Source organism: Argopecten irradians, chromosome 3 (genome assembly GCF_041381155.1).
Source record: "Argopecten irradians isolate NY chromosome 3, Ai_NY, whole genome shotgun sequence".
In the NCBI taxonomy this organism is placed as follows: Eukaryota; Metazoa; Mollusca; class Bivalvia; order Pectinida; family Pectinidae; genus Argopecten; species Argopecten irradians.
In genome coordinates, this window is record NC_091136.1 from 19523636 (window position 1) to 19548239 (window position 24604).

At 32.6% G+C, this 24604-nt stretch overlaps 1 protein-coding gene across 1 annotated transcript; it reads right to left on the reverse strand.

Annotated features, from left to right (window-relative positions):
- Positions 1-10505: 10505 nt before the first annotated feature.
- Positions 10506-13326, reverse strand: LOC138319954 (uncharacterized). Its single transcript, XM_069263061.1, has 4 exons — positions 13252-13326; positions 12775-12890; positions 10919-11033; positions 10506-10717 (listed from the first exon to the last, which is right to left on the reverse strand). The coding sequence occupies exons 1-4, from the start codon at positions 13307-13309 to the stop codon at positions 10557-10559; spliced, it is 450 nt and encodes a 149-aa protein (XP_069119162.1). The 5' UTR covers positions 13310-13326; the 3' UTR covers positions 10506-10556.
- Positions 13327-24604: the final 11278 nt, after the last annotated feature.

Consider the following 24604-nt stretch of genomic DNA (forward strand, 5'->3'; position numbering starts at 1 on the left):
CATATGTCATATGTTCAATATATTCACTAAAGACTTTTTTATAATGGGAATTTTTTGGAAACGGTTAGATGGATTAAAGGTCAGAGCTCATACTAGCTAGTTCCTTTCATACCCCGATAAAATTAAAAATAGTGACATCAATTCTTACATATACTACGGAAAAATATTGAATATTAGGTACCAAAAAGAAAAATATAAGATATTTATGATAGTGCTATTACAGACGATTTACTTAGATTATTATCAAAATGAAACCTCCTAGCAACTGATTTTATACCCTAGAAACCAAATACCAACCTTCATGTCGACCACAGGAAACAGACTTTTTCTCAAAATCATTTTTTTTGAAAATAAAACTAAAGTTGATATTGAAGATCATATTAATGTTATGGCATATTTATGTGCTCAAAAATAATAAGATTTATTGTGTAACGAATAAATCAATTTATTAAAGGAGCAAAAATTTTATTCAGTTTGGATGGAATGGTAAGTTGTGTAGGATTGGGGCCGTAATTTTTATTTCATACGCTTGGGTTGGGTTACAGCCGGTGTGTGTCATTCTACCGCAAATAGCGGCATTTAGTGAAACGCGTTTTTTCCCAGTAAGCATGCGCGGTGAATACTTCCTTCTTCGTCGCGGCTTGATCAAATCAAGGAAACATTTCAAGCAAGGTTTTGATGGTAAGGTATCAAGTTATCGTTACAATTCTACATACTTTAGAAACCTGATGATACTGAGATGATTGTTTAGCGGTCTCGGAGTTCGATGTTTTGAGTCAAGTGTGATTACACTGGATTTTCAATTTTGGGTGCCGGAGACCGCATGGAGTATCAATATACAACAATGGCCGACTTAACGGCCTGTCTTGTAACAAACAATTATTATTATGGTCGACAAGCGGCCATCTTGGATTTTGATAATTGAATATTGTTACCGCTATTTCTCAGAAAGTATTGAAGCGATCTGTGTCTAATTCCATTTGCAGGTTCCCCTTGCAAATTAGTTGTGCACATTGCATTGTGGGACCGATCGATGAACAAGATGGCCGACAACCAGCCATCTTGAATTTTGATAATTGTTTGTTAGTGCTATATATCTCAGAAATTACTGAAAGGGTTCTTAAATTTCACATGTAGTATGTAGTAAAAATTGAAAAGCAGTGAAAAGATCCCTCTTTCCATTGTTAGACATAGATAATTCTTTGGTGGGCGCCAAGATCCCTCTGGGATCTCTTGTTAGATCCATAGATTAATGATTCAGGAAATGTGGCATGACACAAAACAGACAAATACATATCTTAAGCTTTTGTGTCCACTATCTTGGAATTGCGAATAACAAAAACGTAAATGGAAACCTTACATGTAAATATCGAATCCATAAAGCACAAATGTTAATACTACCCAGTGTTTTATATACGGCGTGAATGTTAAAGAAATTATGACAATTTTATGATTTCAGAAGCCATCTTGTACACTATCTTGAATATTTCTAAATATTAAAGGGTGTGAACTCCACACCCATCAGGATATTATTATACACATATCAATATGTATTATTCAGCAGAGAAAAAACCTTTATCAGACAAAAATCGCAAATTGGCGTCCAGACTATAATAGATGATTAATTAAAAAAAATGAGGCCCTTTTGGTCTGCCATCTTAAATTCAGTAATTATCAAAGATTATTTTTAAAATTCTGTCCTTATATTACTTTTTAACTTTGCATTGGCAATTCAACCTGCATGGCATTACTTCCATTTGATATTAAGGATAAGTATGATATCATTTTTAGACAGTTTTGATATTTTATTCGCCATCTTGGTTTATTTCTAACGATGTACAATTATAAATACAATCTACATACTACTTTAGTAATTAGCATTTGACTCCCCAATATACTTTACTGAAGTAAATACAGTTTTGCTTTTTGCTTGTATCTGCTTTTTGATGGAAATATAAAAATTCCCAAAATATAGCAACCATCTTGAACGAAGATGACAGCTACTGGCGGCCATATTTGTTTCCGCTATCTTGAATTTTTGAAAAATAAGAGCATTAGTTAGTGATTTACAGAGACATAGTAAAGTACAAATGTAAATGGTTAATCTGTATTTGGTGTGAATGTTAAAGGCATTATCACAATAGTATGATTCATGTGGCCATCTTAGATACCAGAAGCCATTTTTAATGCTTGAAAATACTCAAGAATGTGTGTTTCACACATCTGGATCTTATATACATACATTCCACAAGATGATATTCAGTACAGAAAAAAACTATTCGAAACAGTGGGCCGAAAAAATACTCGTTAGTTGGCATCGAGGCTATAATAAATGATTTATCTTAGATATTTTGGCTCCTTTTTGATCCGCCGTCTTGAATTATGCAAGAATCAAAGATAACTTTTAAAATACATGTATTGGTTGCAACCGTCATTGCAATACTTCAACATTGTATTTGACATTTAAACTTCATGCACTTGTCTTTTGTAATATACGGCGGCGTATTAGGGCCACTATATATAAGTTAATTTATCTTGTACGTACAAGTTAGTATCTTGTACGTACAACTTAGTATCTTGTACGTACAAGATACTAAGTTGTACGTACAAGATAGTATCTTGTACGTACAAGTTAGTATCTTGTACGTACAAGTTAGTATCTTGTACGTACAAGTTAGTATCGTGTACGTACAACTTATTATCTTGAAATGAATTATTATCCCCGTTCACATGTAGTCTTTTTATTTTACCTTGGTTATATTGAAATCTGGATAATTTGAAGAGAATTTTTTGTTTCACTGTATAGTAATTGCTCTTGTTTTTTTCATATTAATTACACATAGACTTGTAAATGTGATACTTAAGAATAAATATGGATAGAATTTTATTATTCTAAGTTTACCTGGTATTATCAGTTTAAACCGATTTGACTCATTTGCAGCCCTATATGAAAATAATTTGTATTTATAGACAGCTGACACTGTTATTTACATGGAATTATGCTTACTTGAGTGAATATGAACAAATTGTTTTAGAAATAAATATATGTACCTGGTAAGCATTTCTTGGACAATGTGCACAATGTGATTCGATATTGACTCCAAATAAACTCAGGACGTTATACAAAGATCAAATTTGTTCTAAATTTCATCTATTCATTGACATTAATGTTAGTAATTAAATATTAGGTATCTTGTTTTTAATCAAAATTTAAACAAAGATTGTAAATATGATTGAAGCTAAGACATGAACTACCATACCTTTTATCTCTGGTTGCATGCTCACAGGAACCTATAAAATCTATACCAACCATTAAGGTAAACGGATTGTTGTTAAACATTTTTATTTTTTCTAAACTATTGTTTCCTCGATTATCTATTTTCATCTCTTTCCTGTTTGCAAAATCTTGAATTGATATGAAATTACAAGCGCTTAAATTTAAAGGCATGACATTTATTTGTTCTTAGAATGTTTATTGTATTAATGTTAATGATATCAGTTAGACTGTTTTAAAGCAGTTGCTACTGTCAGAATGGACCCTCCACCAACTGGTCACGACGAAAAAGGTACAAGCCTCCTTAAGTCATTTCTTCTATTTTATCTAAGGATGGTTATCATTTTATGTTAAATATGAAACAGTTTCAAGTGTTTCATTGAATAACAAACGAAATTAAAACAAAATACCACACATTTTCAGGAACATTACAATTTCTGATTTATGATTTATGGCTTTTTTAATGGAACCTGTCGATCAGTAGATCTGAAGATTGGCTTTCCGGCATATGCTTGACTAATGTTGTTCAATCTCAGTCTGTTTCAAAAAAGTAGAAATATCTTTATCAACAATTTAATAGCTGATTGAGTCATGCTTCTGCAATTTAGATAATTTTGAATAAAAAATAAGATGCAATATAATAATGGATATGAAAATATTCCACAATCAATCATCTCGCCCCTTCCAATCATACATGCTGTTGTTTAGAGCAGTACAAGAATCACATGTTGTTAACCTAGGTATGGCTACATAGAGTAAAACAGATTCAGTATAACCTTGTTTAGTTAGGATTGAGAGTAAAAACGGACATCTTGGTTCAGTGTTTTTGTGTTGAATTTATGTGATGTTGCTTTTTGATAAGATAAACATGTCATGCAGTGTACTGCTATAGTAATTGCTGCCTATCTACATTTGTAAAGGGATTCATCATCTGATTTAACATATCATTTTGGTCTGCTTAATCAATTTTATTAATGAGCTGTGTATATTTACATACAAATCAACACTTTACTGCAGTCCTATGTTACAATAGATATTTCTTCGTCTTTGTCTTTGTCTTAACACTTAATGGAGGATAGCTTTTAAGAAGCTGACCTCTTGATATTGGTTAGGGTAAATTTGATATATTGAACTTACATAGTTTTTGGTATGCACGTATTTAGTTGTATTATTTCATAATAATGTCTTCTGACCTTTTAAACTTTTAAATGTTTTCTTATAAATAAATGGTATGGTTAAAAGTTGATTTATTTGGGAGATTAAATATTTTTATGTTTGCTCTGATATTACAGAGAAAAAGAAGGGCTCTTCACTAGCCCGTACAATAAAGAAGAGATTTTCTCGTTCTAAAAAGCGGTCTAAAAGTGCAGAGCGTAGCCGTGACGACTCGCACCTCCAGCCTCCAGACCAGTCGTACGGGCAGGCTCAGTCGAAAGGTCAAATTTTATCACACACTAGTACTAGTGGACGTGACTGTATTGTTCCTTCCCCTGTCATATCTGTCAGTATTATCACAAGGCTATTGTTAATGTTAGAGATCAAAGTGGTTGGAAGAACTTTCATTTTTGTGAAAAACATGAAGAAAAAAAGTCAAAATCTTTTTTGAAGCAAAAAATGTTGGAAAGGTATTGTCATTACTATAATGATAAAAAGAGAAAGAAATATGAATGAGAAGGATTTAGAACAAAACCACCTAGTTTTTGATTGGGGGAGGGGCGTGTATGAAACTTTATCCCATGGTACTGTGTTAGAAAGTAAAATGCAAAGTTTAAAGAAAATATTTGTCATAGTAGAAAGTTTAAGAGGAGAGAATTTTAATGAAGGTAATACTGATGGAGTGACCTTCCCTGCATTTGGTGTAGTGGATGTCCCCAGAGTGTGACCTCATCGTCATGGTAACATTGTCAGTTCATAGTTCAGTTCATGCTTAATTTATTTCCATTGTTTTATTTTGGCAATTCAAAGTCACTTGAATGAGAACAAAATCATCCATTACAAATAACCTAATTTTTCCTTTTTTTGCTCTTTTGCCTACATATCAAGCTTTATTATTTTTAGAAGCAACATCGACTCTGACTAATGAATGAAAAGTTTTATAAAAACTCTTCTGTTCAAAACATAAAGTTTGGTAAAGAGAGGTAAAGTTTGGTAAGATATATCAAATATCAGTCTCATCAGAAGAAAGATAACAAATCTGAGAAGTAGGAAACATCTGTCCTGATGTCTTAGCCATTTATTACCAGATGGTTAATCAATTTCCTCAAGAAGAGATCCATGCTATATTTAGAACAACAAAAACAAGAGCTATAGCTAGGTTACATGACTCATTGTACACTACCTGGAACATTTTGATATTTTTATGTCCTATTTTCAGTCGTCTGCCCATTTTGTAGTGATGTACACATTGTGTTCGGTAAATGTTGTCTTATGTTCTTCTAAGTTTGGTCTTCAATTCATTAAATACTGCAAGATAACACGATGGAAAACTATTTTATTAGGTACTATTCTGAATACATGTAAAACATGCATTATATAGCTGTCAGCATGCTTTATGAACTGACGTTTTGTAAGTATTAAGACACTAAGTTGATAAATTCCAATAGTCTTTAACTTTTACCATATCATTCTGTGTGAAATACAAGATGTGTGCTACTTTGTGTTGGCAGATGATAACATTGTTAGAAATCAAAGCTTATTTAATGACTTTATAAAGCATTACTTTTTAGGAAAAAGGCAAAACATATTTATGAAAATAATACTAACCTTCGGAACTAATCTGTAGAATTTATACCAAAGTAAAAGCACATTACCACGTCATTATTTGTTTATTATTCATTATTTATTATTGATAAATATAAATGTATATGAAGGGAATTATTTCCTCTGTTTTATTTCTTGATCAGATATAAGACATGTTTCTATTTCAGTTGGATTTACAACAACAATGACATGTACAAATATAATCAAAGTACTGAAGGCACTGAAAACTTGTACAAATAGTAATCAAAGTACTGCAGGCACTAAAAACTAAAAACATGTTGTGAAACATTAGTTGTTTAGATGAGAAATGTCCTCCCTGACTTATTGGTTAGCTCTCCTGGTGTTGTTGATTGATGGTGCTTATTCCCTTGAATTGTCCTTGTTTTTCATGCACACCTTTAGACTCCCTCCACAATACAGGTATGCGTTGGTAATGTGTCAACATCTGAACAGATGTAACTCCCAAACATAATCTGTAGTCTTTTCTATTGTCTTTCTTGTCAGTAGACGATAATTTTTGTAAACTATCCAATAGATTAGTCAGTTATTTTAGACATCCATGTTTCAGGGTTTTAGTAGGTAATTGATCTAAACTTTGTGTTATGTCTTATAATTGTCTGATAAACATCTTTGTAATATATTGCTTCTTCAAGTTAGTAGATTTAGTATTTTTAGGTCACTTGAGACCAAGTCTCAAGAGTCCTATTCTAATCGCCTTTTGCCCGTCGTCATGCATCGTGCGCTGGACGTCATGCCACGAAAATGGTAGAATCAAATACTCTTAAGGTTCTTTACAAAAATTGTGAACTATATGACCCGAGGGTCTCATGTTTCTCCCTAGGGAGGAGGTCAAGTTGACTAAAGTTTTTATAGGGAAAAACATATTTTTAAGCATTATTTAGTCATTTATAATAGGAAATGATTCAAATGTTGTCATAATTATCAGTATGAGATGGCCATTGAAACCTATTAACAAATTTGCTTTTTACAGATTTGAACCGACTTTGCAATACTTTTCCTGTATCGGCACTCAGGTGACCATCAAGGCCTGTTAAGTTTTTTGTTGTATTAAATATCCATAATTCTAAGCTGCAGTAGATTTAACGAAAATTTAATACTTTGAGTGAATGGTAACATTTGAGATATTTGTATAATGTAAACCTACATATTTCAGTGATAATCATATATATCAGCACATTTTGTGCTATAATGCTATAATGCTATTATGCCATTTGCATGTCTTCGATATAGAAAATATTGCAAATGTATGAATTCATCAATGTGCTTATTCAAAATCAACAATTTGATTTTACTTTTACAGTATATTTTGTATGAAAGCATTACTCGTGTAATATATACCTGGTACATGTAACTTTAAACCACTGGGATACTTTGATCATTGCGACCTCACGATCAAGCTCATGAATTGATCAAGTAGGAATAAAATGACTGCCTAATTCCTTTTTAGGTCATCTGACCCGAAGGATCATTGCTTTGAATTTTTAGAAAAGAATAGTGATTTATATGTCTAGTTTTAGTATTTGTGAAAATTTCAAATAAAAATTATATTTTGTATATAACTAGTATATTTAGAAGTAGTTGCATGCTTTTATGGCAAATCAAGAGGTTGATTCAACGCAATATGTAAGATGACTCAAAGCTTTTGTAATTTTAGGAAAGAATGTTCATATAAATATAGTTAGAAGAGTGTGAATTAGTTTTCCTTGAATAAACATAGCAACAAAATAATATGTTACCAGTTATAAAAAACAACGATTGTGTAACAGGTGGCGTAATAATAACAAACGATAGTTCCATTTAATCAAATACATTGTACGTTATCTCAGAGGAGATATTGGTTACCTGGAACATTTTACGTAGACATGTATGTAAAATTTACATTTTTTACTTGATAACTCGAATATTAAGATCTACATTTTCATGTGTTGCATTGAAAACGAGGTTTATCTGTACATATAAATGCTTCATGAAGTAGTTGGTCTTCCCCATATGTTTTCGCCCATGCTTCCGGATTGTGCAATATGATCATCAGCATAATTTGATAGACTCGTAGAAATTTGTAATCTGAAAGATTTTTGTTATTCTAAAAGTGTATTCTTAAAATTTTCGTTTCGAAGATCTGTATCACTACGAAAAGATAATTTGGTGGTGTGAATAGTGTGAGAATCAAACTTAAGGAATTACTTGTATTTATGCTTTTCTAGAAACAAAGCCGCCTTGACTTTAAGACGTTCAGAACAAAATCAGATTAGAATGCCGTTAAAGAAGACAATTTAGTTGTTGGTTACATCCGTGTAGGTTAATATTTAAGATGTGCAGTATGTTCAGCATCTGCCGATCGTACGAAAAAGGAAAGAAATTTTAGAAAATCAATATTTTTTTTCAATTATTGTAGTTTATTATTTAATCGTACAGTTGTATAATGAGGTCGTCACCTAATTAAAAAACTGGTGAATATAGGAAACAGTCCTTTGATACATTGAAGTGGACGTCTTAAGTTGACGCTAGTGATGTTTTCAGAATATGTTAACTTTGTGGTTGCTCCACTGCTGAAAAGAACTTTTGTTATTATATATTTATTGTATTTATGGAGTTTGTTTTTCTTTTTTGATCATCTAAAGAAATTATATCAACTACAACAAAGCTAGCCTTTTATACAGCGACATATATAAAGTGTCAAAAGCTCGAAGGAAGTTATGAAATCTCTGTTTACGTAAAGAAATGCTAATTTTCCTAGCAGTCAATTCGAAATGTATGATAGATGAAGAGATAATTCTCGCTTTCACAACACCCAAATTGTTATGTAATTGCTGCGAAGGGTTGTCACCTATAATCGTTATCTTAAAATTGTCTTTGTTTTAATTATTCTTTGTTCGGTCGAATGGAAATGTATTTGTTAGTGGGTCTTTATTACATTTGATTTTTGAAAATCAATGTTCATATGACAGCACAATTACCTCGATCAACTTGTTGACGCTCTCAGTTAGTTTTGGCAACGTTTATCAAGAATTAATTATGACGAGGTTTTTGAAGTAAACCAAACGGTTTGCATATAGGACTTTAATTGTGAGAATTAATTTTTAATAAATTGACAAATAAGATGACGTTTCTCGTGTAACCGTTTATTCCTGTAGGATATTTCTAAGTTAAGGAGTGTGATTATTGTGATGATGATTTGTATCAGTATCTTCTTTGTAGCGATGTAGACGCGTAGGAACGTAAATCAGTAATAAAACTTGTCTTAACTTCTTGAACATCTTGTGTGTATCTTTTGTAATTTTTGTGTCGCCTGCAACGCAAGGGCGACACTTAGGTATCACTATGTTGGCGTCGGTGTCGTCGGTGTCGTCGGCATCGTCGGCGTCGGCGTCCGGGAAACGGTTTCCGTGCGATAACTGAAGTATTTATTGTCCGATTTCAACCAAATTTGGTATATAGCTTTATGTCAATGAGATCTCGGATGAGTTCGATAATGGTCAAAATCCGTCAATATTTTCAAGGGTTACGGGACTTTAAAATCGTCAAAACAGAAAAATCCATGGTTTCCGCTCGATAACTTAAATATTTATCGTCCAAATTCAACCAAATTTCATAAATTGTTTTATATTAATGAGATCTTGGATGAGTTAAATAATGGATAATGGTCAAAATCCGTCAATATTTTCAAGGGTTACGGGACTTTAAAATCATGAAAACAGAAAAATCCATGGTTTCCGCACAATAACTTAAATATTTATTGTCCAATTTCAACCAAATTTGGTATGTTGCTTTATATTAATGATATCTTAGATGGGTTCGATACTGGTCAAAATCTGTCAATATTTGCAAGAGTTACGGGACCTTAAAATAGTCGAAACATGGCTTCCGCTGGAAACATAAGTATTTATTGTCCGATTCCAACCAAATTTCGTATATTGCTTAATATCAATGAGATCTTAGATGGGTTTGATACCTTTTCAAAATCCATCAATATTTGCAAGAGTTATGGAACTTGAATTCTTCAACTAAATTATTAACAATATTTTCAACTGTAAATAACTATTTTTTGTGTTGCTGTGCAGGGACACATCCACTTCCGTGGAATTCTTGTTTTGTAAGTAAGCGAAAATATTATCGATCTTCATCTCGAAATTCGTATATGAGAAGGTATGCTCTATTGCGTAAGTTAAAGTGTAAAAAAAATGTTAAGCAGTATGAAAGTTTGGATGCATCAAAGCTAATGTTACTGATTACTGCTGACTGGTATTCTTGGGTGCCTTGTAAATTTAGCACAATATTCAAAAATGTACATATTCTCCAATTGTAATATTTTCAATTCGATTTGTTTTGGTAACTATGGTAACCAAATGGCAATTGATGACTTGAAACCCCAATATTGCAGTTCGATTGATTTTCGAGATACAGGGTATTTAAAAAAAAGAACAAAAAACAAACAATAGATTGTTATTTTTTGTCATTTACTAATTTGTTTACAGCCTTTATCAAAATAGGAGGCATCAAACTATTGGTTTTGTTTCTTTTTAGCGCATATAATTCCGACTTGTTTATCAAGTTTCCCTTGGGGTGTCTTTACAAAGAACCTGTCGCCGATTTTCTTAAACACACAGTTTTCACACTGTGCACTTTTTATGCCGGTCAGAAATCTGTCAGTATACTGCAAAGCTGAAAAATAATGTGCAGTTTTTATCTCCGCAACTAAGACTTATTTCAATGCCTATTTGAATTAAGAAATAAAGATTTTATGTTTGCCTTGAATTTAGGAGGAAATAAACATTTATTTGAATTTGGATTGTCTTTCTTGACAGTTTGCATTCAGACGTAATTTCCATGCGCAATGTAGGTAACCAATCGCTCAGTTCTTACCTGGATATCTCTTTGATACATATATGAATATATTCGCAAATATCGTTGCTTTTTTCGGATCATCAAGCAACTCCATGTCCTTGCATTTCTTCTGGTTTAATGAGTTGCAATGATCCTGAAAAAGGAATTTTAACTAGTATAGCAAATATGGTTACAATAATGCACAATGTACCATATTACCAATCAGCAAAACGGTTACCACTTGTTCAGTACAATAAAGTATCAATTCAGTCATGAAAACCAATTTTTTCCAATTAAGTAAACTTGATTTCAAACAATTCTATTAACATAGATCGAAGGATTTAAACAGCAGGTAATGCCTCTATACCATTATAGGTCGTCTCTCGTTGGCTTATTCTTTCGGTCTTTTTCAAAATGAATTCTAGCACCACTATATGATATATATCAATAGCCTCAATATCTACAATTGCAGTTAAATTTGTTAAATAATAAAAGCTTAAACAGCCAGCGACTAAAATAAAGATGCAATTTTAATTTTGAAAGTAAAATAAGTATTAGACTTCATACATGTATATCGTTATGAGACATCTTAGTTTTGAGTGCACAACAACACGCTCCACGACACTCAGATGTTCACGATGTCGCATGTATCGAGAATCTGATCGACACCAAAATGATAAAACAATAGAGCTAGAATGAATACAGCGCAAATATAACTATTTTCCTAGACAAACGTATGGCAGTGAACTGAAGCTATACAAAATAATGAAATCGAAAGTCTATACATTGGAAAATAGGTTTCAGTTTTCTGTGTGTTGTTGACTGTCTGGACCGATTTATTAGTTTAGCGATACATTATTCAGGATTTCACTTATGCATGGCCATTTCAGTTATTAAGATTGATAAGCTTTACAAAATATACAACCGTGTTCAAGCTTTTCAATTTCAAAAAGTTATAATAAAGTACCACCACCTTTTCGAAAGCAAAAAAAATAAGCTTCTTAAAAACAACAATAACAGACGGAAATATATATTGATGGCCTTAGATGAGGTTACAACACCAAATAAATGCAAGATTCCCGCCATAATTTATGTTAACAATGAAAATTAATTTTGCTGTTTTGTCGTCTGGCGCAGTAATTGTCAACAAACGCGCGGTAATTAGGACGACGGCGGGAAACATAAGACGACCCGCGTTGTGAAAATAAACATTTTATTTATTTAAATTAACTTGTTCATAAGGCAATGATAAGTATAGTATTAACGGTAAACTAATAACTTTTGCAACTCTATAAAATTATCAATCTCGTTTTACATTTCCATTTTAAAAATTAAAATCCGTTTCGGAAAGGAAGTGGGCCTTTACCAAATGTCAGAGAAATTAGACAGTAGACGATATTGTTTTATCAAGTCCCTGAATTACCGTGCATTTTATAATGCCACCACAGCCACCAGCACGAATTTCATTAAGGATTAACTTGAATAGATTTTTTATGTTATGGAGATATAACACAAAAATCTGAGTGTACTCTAAATAAACCGCGAAGCGGTTTATGATGAGAGTACACTCAGATTTTTGTGTTATATCTCCATAACATTAAAAATCTATTCAAATTAATCCTTATAATTCAATTTACTAAAGATAATCTCTTCAATATTCAAAATTCATTTTTATACTCTTTTGTCTATGAAATCATTACGCCGTCATCTCAGCCAATCAGAAGCAACGTTACAAACGGCGACGCCATTTTTTACTTTATGGGCTGATACAGTAAATTTTTAAGCCAATGAAAATGCTCGTAACGAGCAAAATTGAATTATTTTCATATAATATCAGAATGAAAGGAGCCTTATGTATACCACTGAAGAACACACTCTCGATAAACATCACCTACCTTGGCATCTTCGACGGTGAAGGATTTTGCGTTATTTTTCTTCTGGAACGCCACACAAGCGACCGTTTCCTTGGTTTTTCTGTTATGGATTCTCAGGTGGCTCCAATTCGGACCTCCTGTACGGTAGAGATTAAAGACATTTTACGTTTTTGGTCATCATGTAACTTGAGCCTAGATAGGACCAATCTCTTGTCTTCGGCCTTAGATGAACGATGTGGTTCAAAGATCCCTATCCCGAACATATTACAGTACATGGTATTGTTATGGTATTGTAACCATGGTTTCTTTGCATAGTGATCATATGTTTTCACTCAAAGAATAGATGAACATTATTAGATGAGGAAAGTATCGTTCGATGTAATAGTTCCTAACGTTGTTTTTTTTTCTCCAACATATAACCAAATGCCAGATTAAGTGAATAATTTATATCATATTGAGTTCACTTCTACCCTTAAGGGATACTTAAATGTGATTTACCTGTGCCAAGAGACATGGATATACAACCAATCAACAGCAAGATCATCAACGTACTCATGGTGACGTCTGGCAATGTGTCCAATGTCTGGATGAAGAAAAGATCACCTCTCGCCTCATATATAGTAGATTATCCTAGAATGCCGGCGCCGATGTAGGTCATTAAATGTTCAATGTCAATTAACATAAGTATTAAAAGCCTTACATTAACCTTTGATAACAATAAATTGATAGTTTAAACAAATGTTGCTATATGTTTATGTGTTAAACTGTTTACCAGCTGGCTTATAGAATGAGTATCATCTGGAATAATCCAACAATTTCATGATAAACATCTCGAACATCACGATATCATACAATATAACACATTCATGACAAACATCTATATCATACAGAAATAACTCCTCCATGGAAAACATCTCAAACATCTATATCATACAGAAATAACAACTCCATGGAAAACATCTCAAACATCTATATCATACAGAAATAACACCTCCATGGAAAACATCTCAAACATCTATATCATACAGAAATAACACCTCCATGGAAAACATCACAAACATCTATATCATACAGAAATAACACCTGCATGACAAACATCTATATCGTAAAGAAATAACATCTCCATGACAAACATCTATATCATACAGAAATAACACCTGCATGACAAATATCTATATTATACAGAACATCTCCATGACAAACATCTATATCATACAGAAATAGCATCTCCATGACAAACATCTATATCATACAGAACATCTCCATGACAAACATCGATCTATATCATACAGAAATAACATCTCCATGACAAACATCTATATCATACAGACCATCTCCATGACAAACATCTATATCATACAGAAATAACATCTCCGTGACAAACATCTGTATCATACAGAAATAACATCTCCATGACAAACATCTATATCATACAGAAATAACATCTCCATGACAAACATCTATATCATACAGAACATCTCCATGACAAACATCTACATCATACAGAAATAACATCTCCGTGACAAACATCTGTATCATACAGAAATAACATCTCCATGACAAACATCTATATCATACAGAAATAACATCTCCATGACAAACATCTATATCATACAGAAATAACACCTGCATGACAAACATCTATATCGTACAGAAATAACACTTGCATGTCAAACATCTATATTAAACAGAAATAACACCTCCATGACAAACATCTATATCATACAGAAATAACACCTCCATGAAAAACATCTATATCATACAGAAATAACACCGCCATGACAAACATCTATATCGTACAGAAAACAACACCTCCAACACAAACATTTATATCATACAGAAATAACACCTCCATGACAAACATCTATATCATAACATTCCATACAAAATCTATACATCATCCATGACAAACATCTATATCATACAGAAATACATCTCCATGACAAACATCTATATCATACAGAAATAACACCGCCATGACAAACATCTATATCGTACAGAAATAACACCTCCATCACAAACATCTATATCACACAGAAATAACACCTCCATCACAAACATCTATATCATACAGAACATCTCCATGACAAACATCTATATCATACAGAACATCTCCATGACAAACATCTATATCATACAGAAATAACATCTCCATGACAAACATCTATATCATTCAGAAATAACATCTCCATGACAAACATCTGTATCATACAGAAAAAACACCTCCATGACAAACATCTATATCGTACAGAAATAACATCTCCATGACAAACATCTATATCATACAGAAATAACATCTCCATGACAAACATCTATATCATACAGAAATAACACCTCCATCACAAACATCTATATCACACAGAAATAACACCTCCATCACAAACATCTATATCATACAGAACATCTCCATGACAAACATCTATATCATACAGAACATCTCCATGACAAACATCTATATCATACAGAAATAACATCTCCATGACAAACATCTATATCATACAGAAATAACACCTGCATGACAAACATCTATATCATACAGAAATAACACCTGCATGTCAAACATCTATATCATACAGAAATAATACCTCCATCACAAACATCTATATCATACAGAAATAACATCTCCATGACAAACATCTATATCATACAGAAAAAACACCTCCATGACAAACATCTATATCATACAGAAATAACACCTCCATGACAAACATCTATATCATACAGAAATAACACCTCCATGACAAACATCTATATCATACAGAAATAACACCTTCATGACAAACATCTATATCATACAGAAACAACACCTGCATGACAAACATTTATATCATACAGAAATAACACCTCCATGACAAACATCTATATCATACAGAAATAATACCTCCATGACAAGCATTTATATCATACAGAAAAAATACCTCCATGACAAACATCTATATCATACAGAAATAACATCTCCATGACAAACATCTATATCATACAGAAATAATACCTCCATGACAAACATCTATATCATACAGAAATAACACCTCCATCACAAACATCTATATCACACAGAAATAACACCTCCATCACAAACATCTATATCATACAGAACATCTCCATGACAAACATCTATATCATACAGAAATAATACCTCCATCACAAACATCTATATCATACAAAAATAACACCTCCATGACAAACATCTATATCATACAGAAATAACACCTCCATGACAAACATCTATATCATACAGAAATAACATCTCCATGACAAACATCTATATCATACAGAAATAATACCTCCATCACAAACATCTATATCATACAGAAAAAACACCTTCATGACAAACATCTATATCATACAGAAATAGCACCTCCATGACAAACATCTATATCATACAGAAATAACACCTCCATGACAAACATCTATATCATACAGAAATAACACCTCCATGACAAACATCTATATCATACAGAAATAACATCTCCATGACAAACATCTAAATCATACAGAAATAGCACCTCCGTGACAAACATATCACACATGTCATATAAAAAATAAACATTTACGGGAAACATCAAGTAAACATATTAGTCATAAAACAAACATCTTCGAGATAGAAAAACATTTATCTATGTGAAAGAACAAATGCGGTATGGAACCAATAAATATTTTTGTCATACATCAATTATAAGTTTACGATACCCAACACATAAACATTTACAGGTTAATACTGTTGGCATTATACTGCCTTATTCAGGACCAGGAATGATCATAACAAGATGGCGGACAAAACGTTTCAAGAAAGTAGCTGTCAAGTTTTGAACAACGTTTCCGAGGACTTTAAGTAGATCGATGCTGACAACTTTTGCGTTTGATTCATATGGTCGTTTCGATTAGATAGTAACAAATGCCAACATTTTTGTTTCAAAGATTAAACAAAACAAGATTGAAGCTATAGACATCATTTTAGTCTTTTTTTTCAGATATCTATACATTGCCACCTTATTTTTCATATAGTATGAAATAATTATACGCCGAGTATTATGACGCCATAATTGACAAACATTATAGCCGTGTCCTCGTTATTGTCGGTAATATGACTGAAGGCAATTTCTTAAAGGGTTCAGCCATATGTTTTATTAACCATTAAATATGTAATGTGAAAAAATTTGATTTTATGGAGACTGGTTTGTTTTGGTCTATTATATTAATGTCCTTTAGCCATGGCAGTGGCGTAGGAAGATGAAACGTAATGGGGGGAGGGATTGTACGATTTTGAATGGGAAAGATGAGTTTTACAATGCATTTTGTTGAATTTGCGAGCGCCGCAGGCACGTGATTTTGGTGTTTGGGGGGGGGAGGGTCCGAGGGTCTCCCCCGGAAAAACAAATTACGATTTAGAATGGCTGAGATTAGTTTTATAATGTATGATTTTAAAGCGTTCTTAACACGGTAAATTTTCGATTTAAAGTTACCTGCATTTAGAAATGATAATTGTGAGTGTCGTCATACCATTATGCAACTGAACATACCGGATTCACACCATCGGCACATTGTTGTGTAACATTTCATTATGTAATGTAATAAATATACCAGTCAAGCACAAGAAATCAAACCACTGAGTTCCTTCAAAATTAGTTAGGATCTGTATTATTAAAGCGAATAGTCGGGTAAAGGAAACCAGTCTTATTGCGTTCTTTGGCCTTCCAAAAGTTCTTATATACCATAAGATGGCCAAGTTCTGCTTACGGTGTCCAGTTTTGACCATTGAAATTATGGGGAAGCCCCGTCTAAATTTAGCACAATTCTAAATATCAATTCTCCTAACTCTTTCCGGTCGGGAACACGTATTAGGATTCCTATGATATATATTAATTTCTTCGCTTACAGAGCGATTTTGACGGGAGATTTTATTTTTCTATTTCAAAAGAAATTATACTGGATATTTTAACACCATTTTTACCGACTTTAGCCTTTGTTTGTCCGACTATTCGCTTTAAGCTCCTGCCAAATAAAATTTACGTTCATTTAAATCCTAAAGGCGTTTGGACCACTCAGTAACATAATAAGTTTACTGCAATGTAGCATAACCATCGTGAACGAATCCAATATGGTCCAGAAAACTTTATTTGTGAGTGTGCAAGCCTGAATGTTTAAGAGAGGGAGTTTCTCATATCTTCACGGATGCGTTACCTCTTTAAAATGCTGCTTCATTATTTCAAATACTGAACATTAATTAACAATTATCTGTCATGCCTTGTTGTTGTGTAAATATGCGATCAAATGAAAATATACATTAATGAACCGTTATATGATGGTAACAGGAGTAGTTTATCAGCTGGTGGTAGTATTGCGAGATTAATGGAATGTGACCATATACATTTGTTTGTTTCCTGTTGGATGAGGTCTTTATCAGCCTTTAGACGAATGCTGTATCGACTTTTAATGCGTTGGACCAAATTCTGTTGATTAGTTTTGTTTTGTTTAGTTTTTGTGTTGTTGTCAGGTTCTGTTCGGACCATTATTATGATAGAATCCACAGAACACAAAACAAAGAGTTTGAATAGGCTTTAACTAGTTTTTTTGTATTGGATATGGTTGTCATATATCAGAAATTGAGGCACATTACATAGAAATAAAATTAATACTAGTGGGGCGACACCTGAAGGAGTGTTGCGGATTAAATGAAAAGACTTGCGAAAGGAAGATAACTCTTGGAGCTATTTCATTATGTTAGGAAATCATATCACAGTTTGAAGTAAATTGAAGTAGATCTGATTTTAAAAAAAGAACCTGCTATACCTTGCATAGTGTATATATGCATGTACTTTTAATAGTACGTACATACCTGTAAGAGAATCAATAAGAATTTCTATGTATGACCGGTGATATCATGTGTGTAGGCCGCTAGGTTTTTGATAAAAAAATTCTAACTTATTTGAATCATGTGGCATTGAATTAAGTTCAGGGTCATTCATTTAAACAAAAGTAGCCATTCATCCTAGCATACATCTAGTTATCAAATTACATAATCAGTATGCATGGACAGTATCTATGATGTAATAAATGCTCAACACAAATATCAGCACAAATCCTAGTTACACCGATTCTGATATATATATAATGACTTGATATCAAAGAAGTGGAAATATCATGCATGACATGACATGAAGTTTTGAATTTTTACCCTGGAAATATGCTTTTTCATAAATAATTTTTTGAAAGTCTCTGCTGTACCCAAATTTCATCAAAAAGAATCTGTTGTATAAATAAGGAATTGATATTAATAGATATTGTTATATGACTGTGAATTTTGCCGTTTTCTGGTTTGTGTACATCGCCTAGACAGGGTCTTGGCAAAATGCAATATCAACCTGAGACCGATAAACACCTGTTCAGAAGATGACATTGCAAATCCGATAACCTGGCTATAAATAGCCACATGGATTCCCTGTCTTCTACATTTTTGACCAATCAAAATAGAGCATGGCCGATCATAGGGCAATAGCCATAATACAAGCCAACATGGCAGAAAACATTTCAGAAGGACACAATGTACGTGGATAAGATTTTCTTGATTTCTTGGTTAAATTATAGTCAATATGTTTCCTTCAAATTTGGTTTTTAAAGAGGCATCATTGCATATAACAAAACAGTTAATGACTTTTTGTTGGTTCAGAATACGGGGAATTAAAGTTAAACTTTTGAAAGGTGACATTTCCCTTGGCCTTCAGCCTCGGGGAATATCACCTTTCCCAGGTTTAACAATTCCCCGTATTAACCTACAAAAAGTAAATATTTGTATAATATTGACTTGACCGGAAGCTCAATCTTTTAAAAATACAAACTTTTTAGAGAACAAGAAAAGTTAAGTAGTGTTTTTACAGAAAAAATCACAAATTTACACTATTGCTATAGGTTTTCATGTATAGCGGGTAAGATGAATTAATCAAGTTAAGATTACCAGAATTCATGCCATATGGATTATATGACAGCAATTATATGATAACTTATCGCATGAGTTAGTCTTTAGAATAAAACAGAAAAATGAATTTCAGCTGATTTATTTAACATTAATCATGTATACATATCATGAAATTTAGGAAATAAGCCAATTACCTCCCCTTACCTATCCAGCACATCCTTCCAAAATCTTATTTCCATTTCATAAAAGGTGGCAGAAAACAGTAGATTTGGACAATTTATGAAAATAAAGCACATGGCTTATAAATCCAAATATAGTCATTCAAATAAAACAAATATATCTACCAATATTTCTTAATTTGCCTGAACCTGTTCTATGGATTTTGCTTTAAGTAAATTAATTAACTGCTTAAGTATTTTCAATCAAGACACACTTCCGGAGGAGCCTCAGATTGTAATCTGTAACCTATGTTACTTATTTCTATTTAAAAATGTAGCAATTGGATGTACCGATTTTTGAAAATACATGTATGATTTTTTTTTATGTATAGTTCAAAACAGAGGCTTCCCACTGAATACAAATATCACCCAGGGCCACACTGCTCTTCTGTTTATTGCTTCGTTATAACGACTTAGTGTGTCGTAATAACGACTTAGTTATGTCGTAATAACGACATAGTATCTCGTAATAACGACTTAGTATGTCGTAATAACGACTTAGCTATGTCGTAATGACGACATAGTATCTCGTAATAACGACTTAGTATGTCGTTATAACGACTTAGTATGTCGTAATAACGACTTAGCTATGTCGTAATAAAGACTTAGCTATGTCGTGATAACGACTTAGCTATGTCGTAATAACGACTTAATAACTCGTTATAATGACTTAGCTATGTCGTTATAACGACTTATTATGTCGTAATAACGACTTAGTATCTCGTTATAACGACTTAACTAAGTCGTTCATACGACTTACTTATGTCGTAATAACGACTTAGCTATTAGTATTTCGTAATAACGACTTAGTACATTTGTATGTCGTAATAATGACTTAGCTATGTCGTTTTTACGAAATACTATGTCGTCATTACGACATAGCTAAGTCGTTATTACAAAATACTAAGTCGTTATAACGACATAGGTAAGTCGTTGTTACGAGATAATAGGTCGTTATTACGACATAGGTAAATAGTTATAACGAGATACTAAGTCGTTATAACGACATAATATTTTTTTACAATGTGACCCTAACAGGTTCCGTACAATCCAAAACTGATTTTGTCAGAAATACATATAACGGGACTGCAGGACACAACAGCTTGTAACAATGGATGGGACTACCGCATTCCTCGAAAAATTGATAAATTTGCATATTACCACCCGTCCATCCCAGTGAATCATACCATTTTTTCCTATTGTATAGGGCAAACATTAGAACTGCATTTACAGTACTGGTTTTTGAAAAATGTTTGTCTTGTGTAATGTTACAGCATTGTAAGTGTATCTTTTAAGTAAAACTTCAGTAAAACATTAAAATACTTTATGATGAAATCATTTCATTATCAAACTACAGATTTTCATATTTCAAGAGTTTCATATACTTGTATTGTTAATATCTTATATGTTTAAAAAATCACAAAGAATTCTTGTAAATATATTCAATCTGATTAGAGAAGGGACATGCATGTATATGTATCTGTTTGTATATTCCATATCTTTTTCAGTAGGGGAGATAACTCCGTAAATGCAGGAAATTTTGAGCATCAGTCAAAACTTAAACTTGCAAAAAAAGATATTTGTTTTTCAGATTATAGCTAAATGAGACATTCTTAGTGAAAATGTATGTGCAACTATAATGTTTGCTTGTATAGCGGTGATCTACTTGAAGCTTTATATAGATATTTATGTAAATACATTGTATATATTTCAACATTTGGTCTTATGCTATATGGCTTACTTTGTGAGTTTGCGCAATTATTTTATAAAAGGCTAGTCAGGGTTCTAGAATTAGTAAAAGTATTACATTTTGATACCTATATGTAATATCTATATATTAAACATTGATGAAGATTTTTTTTTTCAAAATAACTTGTGTAAAAAGATATAAAACAAAAACTAATAAATAAATCATGTTTATGGAAGAAATTCTCTCAAAGAATATCAAATTTTTCAGTTGCTGTGTTAATTAGATAATTGAATCGCTGAATTGGTGCTTTTTTAAATGGGTTGGGGTGGGGAGGGGTTTTGTACACACACATATATGTATTTATCCTTCTGAGGTTTCAGTCCCGTTGAAGTCTCGTTTAAACAAAGATCAAAGAAGTTATGAGATTTTCAAATACAGTCTATCAATATCTGTAGCAAATTGCCAGTTGCAAATTTTGTCAAAAAAGACATTTCTAATTCTAGTAGATTTTTTTATACCGGGATTTTAAAAAACGGACCATTTGGCGGCCATTTTGATATTGTGTCTTTTTTAGCTTTGAGTAGAGCCACAGTTTTACCATTTTTTACTGATATTGTTTTTACTTAAATCATCACTGCGCCAGCATTTTTAGCTGTATCGAGTTAATTTTTGCTTTAAATCTTTACTAGGTTCTTGTTAATTAAAACATTGAGCATTAGTGTGTGAAATGAGACACTTTTATCACCTTATTATTACAAAAAATTAAGCACACGGACCACATTTTTCTGCGTTGTCTAGAAAGAACAACCCTTTCGCTGTTGATAGGCAAAATATTAACAAAAGTTTAAAACCAGAACTATTTCTATAAAGGACTAAATTTGGAAAAAAATGACTGAAAATGGTGCATTTTGTAGCTCAAAATTAAGAGGTACATGTAGGGGTAGCATATGTTGTTATTCTGAATATTTTTAATCAAAACTAGTATATTTTTAAAGAATACCACTGGTAAGTAAAGTCTACAAACATCTATACATATCAATCACCTCATTAGGAAATTATGTCTTTAATCTCTTGTATATATGGTGAAAATGGCAAAATTCCCATAAAACCCAATATTTTGTCAACTAGGTATCTTTGAGTGAAAATAGCTCAAAAACGAGCACACGGCCATATGTTCTACAGTATATATGAGAACAAATGTTTAATACAAGAAAATTTTGACTTCACCGAGGAGTATATCCTTTATATTTAATATGGTCCGATATGTATAAATGTATTAAATTCACTTTTAGTTTTAAAACTTTCACTTAATTTCCGTAAACTGTATGCCATGTATAAACGCAAGCATCTTGTGTGTACTACATTGTTAATATAACTCTACATGTGATATATATCTCTACATGTGATATAACATATAGATTTAAAAGTCTCTTGTCTTTGTTTGGGTTTTATTCAGTGTTTTCAACTTTTATCTGTACAGTTACTGCACATCGTCACTTTTAAAAATATGGACGTCAGGTTTATATATGATAAGATGCTCAAGAAAACCAGAGTGCCCGGAGAAAAACCACAAAAGGTTCCACTTCACATGTACATGTGTACACGTATGTCATGTGATATGCGATTCAAATTGAACAATTTTATATCTAATGTGTGATATGTGCGATTCGTATGTGTGATCTGTATTACACATGATGTGCGATGTCTGCATAGTGCGTACAGATTGCATCTACATGTACACTATTGGTATGTTATTATTTAAACTTTTCCAACACATGCCTATTTGTTAACGGATTGAAGTCATTGAACGATATATCAGTAATCAATCGGTTTGTCTGTCGGATTAAAATAGTGTGAATTACTCGAAGCCAGACCTGTTCTGTTTACATATATAAATTACACATGTTGTAATTGTTAAATAACAATATTTTGGACCCTTCTAAAATCATGTCATCAAAACGAAATGTCCTAACACACCAGCATCCCATATGGATTCCGTGCCGGTAAATCATGTACAACCAACCTTCTAGAAGTCTTGGAACATTGGGCGACAGACATTGACAATGGAGAAAAGATAAACGCCATTTACCTTGACTTTAGCAAAACCTTTGATAAAGTCTCCTACAAACATCTGATAACTAAATTAAAAGGTTATAGGGTTGAAGGTAATGTCTTATACTGGATATCCGACTTCCTTTCTGACCTTACACAAACGGTCATTGTAAATGGTGGAAAGTCTGGCCTCATTAAAGTTACAAGCGGGGTCACCCAGGGTAGTGTGTTCTGTTTCTCATTTATATTAGTTAACGACATGCCTGAGGTAGTAACAAGCACTATGAAATTACTTGCAGACGACTCAAATTTTTTCAAGAAAGGCATTGAGATAGGTTAATTACAATCTGACCTAGAAGACAACATTGTATATTGGACAAAAACTTGGAAACGAAATAAAACACATAGAAATACTCTCAGATCAAAACTAGGTCAAAAACCTATAACCAAGATACAAAATTGAAAATTGTGAAAATGTATCGTTCAAATTTTGTCCTAGTATTTATGACGCTGCACAACCACAAATTTTAAATGTAAATAATCAAAACGCGCCGCAATCAGCAAACCGCTAACAATGATTTCGAGACAATGGTAACCAAGGCAACACTGTCAGAGAAATTCATTCTTGAGTCTTCAGGCCTAGTACGTCAAAGGATCATATCGCGGACAGGTGAAGCTCGATGCTGCTATTTTCAGAATACAATCGTAAACTGATATCAAAGAAGAGATCCCAGAGGGATCTTTCTTGGCGCCAACTTCAGAATAATCTACGTCTGACAATGGAAAGAGTACGGTGGCTGATTTGTGCCATTTCGTCTTTTCGTCTTACGAAAATTAAGAAACCTTAAATATCGTCTTTTCGCTCCGAAAGTGATACACGCTAATTAGCGACTTTGATTCTGGTCTTTTCGGCCCGAAAAATGAAAATTAACAAACCTTAAATTTCGTCTTTTCGGGCGAAAAGACGAAAATTAACAA

What these genes read in the sequence shown, in the direction of transcription:
- LOC138319954 (XM_069263061.1), bottom strand. Translation starts at nt 13,309, where the DNA reads ATGAGTACGTTGATGATCTTGCTGTTGATTGGTTGTATATCCATGTCT. An exon ending in ATCCATGTCTCTTGGCACAG is followed by an intron (nt 12,891 to 13,251) that starts GTAAATCACATT and finishes TCTACCGTACAG; the next exon opens with GAGGTCCGAATTGGAGCCAC. An exon ending in TGTATCAAAGAGATATCCAG is followed by an intron (nt 10,718 to 10,918) that starts GTAAGAACTGAG and finishes ATTATTTTTCAG; the next exon opens with CTTTGCAGTATACTGACAGA.